The sequence below is a fragment of the Astatotilapia calliptera genome, chromosome 15 (assembly GCF_900246225.1).
Source record: "Astatotilapia calliptera chromosome 15, fAstCal1.2, whole genome shotgun sequence".
NCBI lineage: Eukaryota > Metazoa > Chordata > Actinopteri > Cichliformes > Cichlidae > Astatotilapia > Astatotilapia calliptera.
Window position 1 is genome coordinate 32,764,652 of NC_039316.1, and position 8,143 is coordinate 32,772,794.

At 38.9% G+C, this 8,143-nt stretch overlaps 1 protein-coding gene across 1 annotated transcript; it reads left to right on the top strand.

Annotated features, from left to right (window-relative positions):
• The first annotated feature begins 1,949 nt into the window (after window positions 1-1,949).
• cist1 (colon, intestine and stomach enriched 1) lies at window positions 1,950-8,143 on the top strand. Its single transcript, XM_026143086.1, has 4 exons — window positions 1,950-2,077; window positions 3,805-4,206; window positions 5,828-5,991; window positions 7,474-8,143. Exons 1-4 carry the CDS (start codon window positions 2,017-2,019, stop codon window positions 7,516-7,518), a joined length of 672 nt encoding a protein of 223 aa, XP_025998871.1. The 5' UTR covers window positions 1,950-2,016; the 3' UTR covers window positions 7,519-8,143.

Below are 8,143 nucleotides of genomic sequence, written 5' to 3' on the forward strand. Positions count from 1 at the left end.
CAAAACAATCAATATTGATGTGAGAGAGCTCTACTACATAACTGCTTCAGCAGCAAACCGCGTCTTTGAACATTGCCTTAATATATCATCCAGTGCTGCGTTTGTTTTAATGTCAATCACTCCATTTAACTTCACCCTCTGAGGTCAAATGAAGCATGATTATGGATCTATTTGTATTTTGTCATATCACATAGAATAACCGTTGAAAATAAGTAATTTTTAACTGTGCAGTAGTTTTTCACTAGTTACTGTAAAACTGACTGTATATTTCTACCAGTTTAATTTATTGATGATTTTTATTTTTTAGCTTTGGCTGGTCCAGTGATGATTTAGTTTATGTGATGATGGGGGGAGAAAAACCAGTATAAATGGTGTTAGCATAAACACTGTGAGGGTGGGGAGCGACACCATCTTCGGTGCTGCTGCTGCGTTCGTATAATGTATTTATTATATGAAATATTTTCCCAGAGTTCTCCACATAAAATGCATCATTGGTGTACTACCTGTGTAAAAGAACTGAGAAGCCATGTATCAGAAGTCTGCTAAGATTTCTGAATGCTGAAGAATTTATTTTCACATAAATTCAAATCAAATAAAAAAAAAAACCTTTCTTTTGGCACTTTTGTGGTTCTATCCTAATTATCCATATACTTTAGTTTGGACACATTATGTTACAACATGTTATCAATATTGAAGCAATTGAGAATTAAATGGGATAAAGCGCCCCCCCCCCCTTATTTTTATAACCCAAAAGTAAATATGGTTATATTTGCCCTCCTTATAATGGAGGAGGCTATTACCATCACTGTGTTAGTGTTTTAACAGGAGATATTAGGGACAATGTTACAGTTATTCTCATATGAATGACATTTATATAAATGTATTCTTTAATACTGTGCAAAATTCTTGAGCCACCCCTCATTTTCAAATATTCTCCTTCACAATAACCAGACTTTCTTGGATTTTTAAAGTGGCTTTAAGCAATAGTTCCCTAGATCTCTTTCAGTTGTTTCCTTTGGACATTGACTGCCTTTTTACTCATTTTCACTCCAGTCCTTGTTCTGTACCATTTTCAGAGGAAACATTAGCAGGGCATGTTGTTGCTAGCAGCCCATCACAACAATGCATAATTTGTTCCCATTTATTTGGCCGAGTCTGAAATATGCCAACGATAACACCGCGTGTTGTGTTGTGCCAGCATGGAGGTTCCTAAAGAGCTCTAAGCTGGGAACCTCTGGATGGCAGTGTGACCTAAGAAAAACAAAGAGACAACTGAATATCTACAGTAGATGAACGATGTCTGAAAGTCACGTCGTTTTGAAAAATGAAAACATCCAGAAAAGACCCGAAACGTGACCTGAGAGACACACCTGACCCTTCAGCTACTGTTCACTACTGTTCACTGAGGCCTCATCAGAAATGGTCTCAGGGGAAGGATGGATGCCAAGAAGTCAAATTTACACAACGACTGGTCTGTATGTATAAAGTTTCAGTGATGTACACAATATCAAAAACCTTAAAACAGCATAAAAATGAAAGAAAGTAAAGTTGAAGACTCAACTTAAAAAGAATAACATGCGAGGCAGAAATAAGCTCCACTGCACCTGATTCAACAAAAGTGTCAAACGTGCAGTGGACAAAATGATTTTCTTGTTTCATCAAAAATAAAGTGTCCAGCTCTGTGCTGCAGCATAAGCAGCCTGCACAGTGCAGAGTAAAAGACCTGGGATAGCATAGGTCATTGCAGCTGGCAGCATGAGACAACTTTCATGTTTAAAATCTATTTTAGAAGTAAAAACTAATCTGCAGCTGCCTACAGCAGGAATAGAAGCAAAAGCAAACACACACAACCTTGTTTAAATATTGACTGATAGTGTGAAGGGTTTAATGCTTGATATGCAACAGCCCGTGTTTGGAGCACATCCTGCTGTCAAGGATGTAGTTACCGCATGTGTGTGCATGTGCGTTTGTCTGTGAATGTCACTGATATGACTGCCAGCCACTTCCCCTCTCAACATGCCCGCAACGATGCACCTCACTCTGCTGGTGTCCCTGTTAACAGCGACAGTCATCAGTGGTAAGTCAGCATTTTTCAACAAGTTTTCACTTCTCAAAATTTTGTGTTCTATATGTTTGAACGTTAGGCTGAAGTCTTGTAGAAGTGCAAATTTATGCAAACAGGAAGCTTCGTGCAGTGAGAGACAGTCGGCCGGTTTGCCTGTGGCAGCGCGGCACTGGCTCTTGTTTTAAGTGTAATAAGAAGCAACCGTGTGTTGTCACAGACACATTTGTATTCATTCTGTTGCTGTTCATTACTACAAAATTCATATCATAAGTAAAGCGTGTATCTGTAAAACATAAGGGGAAGTTCACACCTGGGTGTAGACTGGGGCTAATATTTAATCAGTGATAGTGAGCTGAAGTCGAGCCTCCTGTGGCAAACACTTTACTGAACACACGTTGCAATTGCTTTAATATTACCTGACCCACTGCTATGCGCCAACACAATCTGCTTTTAGACACTTGCAGCATGTCGTAGTTTTCTGAAATTTACTTTGTTTTTGTTCTTTTGTCAAGTTTAAAGTCGTTTCTTGCCTCAGAAAGTTGTCACAGCATTCTTACCTTAAGCTCCTCTGGATCTTTGCCCACAATTGCCCACATCACATAACTGTACAAGTACAGTTATGTGATTTAAAGCTCCTAAACGCTCATGTATTTACCACTTAAAATCTCAGCTTCGTCATAGTTTGAAGGTTTTCCGGTGTGTTTTCTTTGTACACAAAGCAAAGCGGATTTTAGGGGTAAAACAGTAACAGGTAGAGCAGCTACAGTGTTGATGAGGACCCCAACCTGAACCCTAAAGTGCCTACACTCAAACACCTGCCAAACTTCAATCCCACACGGCTCCGTAAAGAAATCTAAAACCGTCTTCATAAACAGTCCGAAGCCACAAAGATGATGCACATATAGATTGTTATTGTCTCAGGGATGTGAATCTAACATACGTAGCTTCCTTAACATGATTTTATGATAAACGTGGTGTGAGTGGGTGTGGGCGGTGACTAGAAGATGAAACTTACAGAGTTCCATGATGAAAGTGAGCTTTGCGTAATGCATCATTACTATCATGTTAATTACATGTGACTTAAGTAATAGTGGCAAAACTCCAGAATAGTGAATTTAAAGGTGTAGCATTCAAAATTTCTAATCTGTGATAATAAAGCTTATATTTAGGTTAAGGTAGGGTTACTTGATTAAAACGAATCAAATGTGAAATAAGAGCCTACATGACCACTTCAGAATCACCTGGGATTTATTTTTGTACTATATTTTGCACTCAATAAAACGATTTTTCAGCAATAATTTTGAGTAAAATGCAGCTGAAATATATCCTTATTATAGAGTTTACCAAAAATTTAAGTACCAGCAACGTTCTGTTAGTCTGTGTCAGACATCAGATATGTATTTTGCTATTCAAACTCTGGGATATTCAATGATCTAAAAGTTGGTTATAGAAAAAAATCATACAAAGCAATTATTTTGTGTCAGAACTTTTTGATGATTACAACAACACCATGCTCTGTCAATAGGAAGGGCTAGGGTTAGTGCACAGCATTAAGCCATGCTTGTCTGCATTAGTGCTCTCATGCATTAAAAACATCCAGTGCAAGTATGGAAAAATGTAAATAAAACTTTCTTTGTGGTTTGTTGGCATCTTAAAGGTGCCAACAAACCACTTGATCATTATCTCAATAAGGTGTGAATGCAGCATCTTATATTTATGTGCTGTTTGCTGCTCTGCAGAAACCACCACTTCCTCCAGCTCATCCACTGCACAAACAACCACTAACAAACCATACTCACAAACAACAATACTCCAGACTACCACTGAAAGAACAACACATCCAACCACAGCTGAAACGACAACACATCCAACTACAGCTGAAACGACAACACATCCAACTACAGCTGAAACGACAACACATCCAACTACAGCTGAAACGACAGTGCAGTCCACGACCATCATCACTTCGGCTTCACCAAAAACGCAGCAGACAGACGACACCACCCCCAGCCCACCTCCTCAAACCACAGCAAACAACCAGACATCAAATGAGACAGCTTTGCCAACTGAAACAACGCTCCCATCTGCATCAGCATCACCAAACATCACTGCAACCACCACTGTGAACACAACCGACACAGGTCAAAAAACATCCAGTCCGCTCTTTTTTTGCCATTTTAAAAGAAATTAATGCACTTTTGGGGGTTCAAGGACAGTGAGAAACAATACAGATGGACAAATTTATACATAGCAGTGCCATACTTTATGACCTAAAACAAACAAAATGCTTTTGCGTGCACAGATTAAATTCATTTGCATGTTATGGTGGATTTCTTCTCAGGTTTCAATGAAATTTTGATGACAAGACCCAGATAGCAAGGAGACATTGACTAAACATTGTTTCAATATCAGGTGCTTCTATTGAATCAACGTTGAAATCTGACGTTGACCCAATGTCACTTTTGCACCCTTTTCTAATATTGAAACAACGTCATGTTTTGATATTGAATCAATGTTGAACGCTGACATTGATTCAACGTCAAATTTTCAAACACTGTTAATGTTGAAACAATCTCAGATTCTGATATTGAATCACTGTTGAACTCTGATGTTGATTTTCCATCACTTTTGCACCCTTGGTTACTATTGAAACAATAAAGTCATGATTAAAAATCAGTACTTAAAAGGTATTTGTATTAATAAAAAACCGCTGCAAATTACCAGCAATACTTAAACCTGCAAAAAAGACAATTGTATATGATCCCCAAATAGGAAACCCATAAAATACTGGACATTGTCTTACAATTTGTCATGTCCATAATAATATCCCTATAAAATGAAGCATCTGGCATTATGTAATAAAAATGACAGACATCTCTGTATCAATTACAAAGTAATTTATTATATTTTTGAAAAAGTTTCTTTGTTACATGTATTGGATACAGGTCACTTATTTTTTTTAGTTTACTCTGGGATCAAACTGGATATCAGGCATCCTGCACCACCCATGTTTTCTGAAGGGTAGCGGAGACATTTCTGCACTGCTTGGGCGAAGGCAAACTCAGAAACAGCGTTTACCCCCACCCGCTGAGTCAGACCATCTAGGACACAAACAAACACAAAAAGAAGAAGAAAAAAAAGCCAAATTAGAGCTTAAATATGAATAACCTATTGTCTATTGTCTTCAGCAGGGAGAAAGCATCTAAACTACCAGGCTGATTAATATGAAAGTCACAAGGCAGAAATCAGCAAACTTTAAGAACTTACCATTGCTTTATTTGCCTCCGGTCATTGCAGTTCATTTCGTCTATGTTGTTAAATGGCTAATCCAGAGGCAATACCCTAGCATGAACAGGGTCAGTGCTGCAGGATTAACGGAAGGCTCTGAACTTCTCACGGAGGTCCCTGACTTCTCTGATCAGCTCTGTTATCATGATCATAAGTTTTTGGAAGGCTGCATCTATTGAAAAGAACAATAACACAAAGAATACTGGCTTGTGATAAACTGGATAAGCATTGTGATGAGAAAAACAACTATATCCATAAGTGACAAACAACTGCCCAGGGGAATTTATTTGTCATGACAAATAAATTCCCCTGGGCAGTTGTTTGTTTAAGTCAATTAATAAATGAGGCATAAAACCAATGGTGTGACTTGTGCAAAGCAAATATGATTTCTTCTTACATTAGTATAATTTCAGCTGTGTCCAGCAAATATTGCATTTGTTTATCTCATCGTTTCTCTGTTTGTCTCCCCCTCAGGTTTTTCACCCGACTGGGAAAAAGATGACCTGGCGTCAAACCCCGGCCTAGTCGCTATCATTTGCATCTTCTGTATCGTCCTCGCCCTCGTTCTCGTGGTACTCACAGTGAAATGTATCCGATCGCCGAGATCCAATTTTGAGAGGCTCGAAGATATGCCGATGGTGAGATAGAAAACGTGACAGATATTCACAGTTCCAGAGGGTGAATCCTAATCTTAATCTTACTGTAGGTCTGGTATACATCTTAAAAATCAGCACTGAAACACACAAAATGACAAACTTCTTGAATATTGTTTCAAGAATATAATTCATGAGTTTTAGTATGAGGCTCTGCCTGCTGTAGGTTACTCATCCCAGCAGGGGGAGGCAGGTGCTGGTTAACACGTAGAAAACATGGATTTGCCCGTAACATGGATTTGGAGCAAGGCCAACACGTTCCAGGATTTTGCTTCACGGGGATGTTAAGTGTCAGCCCCCCACCATGAGTAACACGTAAAAGTTTCCCAGCATTAAATGTCGTCTTCTTCTTGTTCCTGTCTCCTTAGTAATGAGGACAGTGGTTTCTCATTTACACGAACAGGAAGTGTGAGTGGATTGTCTGTGTGTGAAAAGTGTGGTGACTATTTCTCAAGAGAAGCTTATCATTAGAGCCGCATCAGCGCGTCGCCAGATAGTTTTAAACTGTTGGCATATCTCAATCTCAGCAGCAAGGGTCTAATCAAGAATGGGATTTCTGAAAAGCAAACCTTCTCTCTCACACTTACGGAGCACTTACAAGTTCATGTATGTATCTAGTGTGCAGAGACAATATCACAAAGACTTTTCAGATGACCCACAATGAGGCTGCCAATATGTGTGAAATAGAATAAAATACTGCTATTCTGGTAACCGCTGCAAAACAAGACCTGCAGCGCTGTACGGACCAGTGTTCTTTATAAGGTGTTCTACGAGTGTAAATCTTTATTGCTGCATGACTGGGCATTGTGCTGGAGTGTACTTTATACCGTACGAGCTACATATCCGACAACATGAGCTGAAAAACAACTGATCCTCCAATATGAGCAGGTCGGGACTTAATGATAACTTGCAGGGTTAATAAATGACAAACAATCCCCTGTAGAAATCGGATAATATGATCTAGATAATGTCCATGTATGACCACATCCATGACGCTTTTTTTCTTCACACATTCTTAGCAATTTCCTTTTGATTATTCCTGACATTATGAGAAAAGAGAATAAGATAAGTATGAAACATTTAAGCTTCCCTTCCCAGGAGTTTCTCAACCTCATCTTCACATGGTAATCCCTTCTCACATTCACTAATTTAACATTTAAAACGGGTAAAAAGACGGTTTTTTCAGAGGCTTGTCTCCGTCAGCTGATTGTCAGTCCTTAACGTTAATTACATTAATATACCTAAAGCGGGACCGCAAAGACTTCACCTATTGTTAATCTGAACGGGGAAAAGAATGCCTATCACTGTAATCGGATAAAAGAAAAACAACAGAACACATTGTACTGTAAAAGAACCACTTTAGTTCAGATGGTAAAGCAGGTACTGGACATTCAGTGCAGGCACTTTATCACCACGCTGACTGCTGGTTAACTATGAATGGGTTGTTTGTTTTCTGTGAACTCTCAGGGCAAAGTGAATGAGGAGTCTCCGTTCGCCCACTACTCGAAATGACAGAATGCCCTTGTGGACGCCGAAGGCCCGGGACGGGTCCAACCTGCCGAACGACTCTGACATCATCAGGCTCGGCTTTACGTAGCACTTTATTCAATGCCAGTGAAATATTTTGGCCTCATTCATTTTGGTTTTAATTAAGTGTAATCAGCTAACTACAACTGTCGCTTCCTCCATAGTAAAATCTGAAAATCAGCCTGAAAGGTAAACCTTCATACATAACGCTTGCTAAACTGGTGACATGTATAATCTTGTAAGCACTACAACTCAGATTTACACTGGTGATTTAATAAGAGTGCAGATTTCGATTTTACATAACGCTTTAACAAAGTCATAACTGGAATGTACAAGTGTACAAATGTGATCTTATCTGGAGTGGCATATATGATGTATGAATTGTGGGGTCTGAGGTCTTCTGTGCAAGCAAAGCTCAGACGCAAAAAGTCACAGTGCTGAGCACATGTTTTAGACCACCGGCCAGTGTAAGGTTTATGCCATAGCTGTTATAAATTAACAATTCTGGTACTTACCAAAATCATTTTTTAATGATTCTGTAATAGTTAAACCACCAGTGTGCTCTTAAATTAAGATCATATTTTTAATGCTAAAATATAAATATTGTTGT

What these genes read in the sequence shown, in the direction of transcription:
- cist1 (XM_026143086.1), top strand. Translation starts at nt 2,017, where the DNA reads ATGCCCGCAACGATGCACCTCACTCTGCTGGTGTCCCTGTTAACAGCG. An exon ending in AACAGCGACAGTCATCAGTG is followed by an intron (nt 2,078 to 3,804) that starts GTAAGTCAGCAT and finishes GCTGCTCTGCAG; the next exon opens with AAACCACCACTTCCTCCAGC. An exon ending in TGTGAACACAACCGACACAG is followed by an intron (nt 4,207 to 5,827) that starts GTCAAAAAACAT and finishes TCTCCCCCTCAG; the next exon opens with GTTTTTCACCCGACTGGGAA.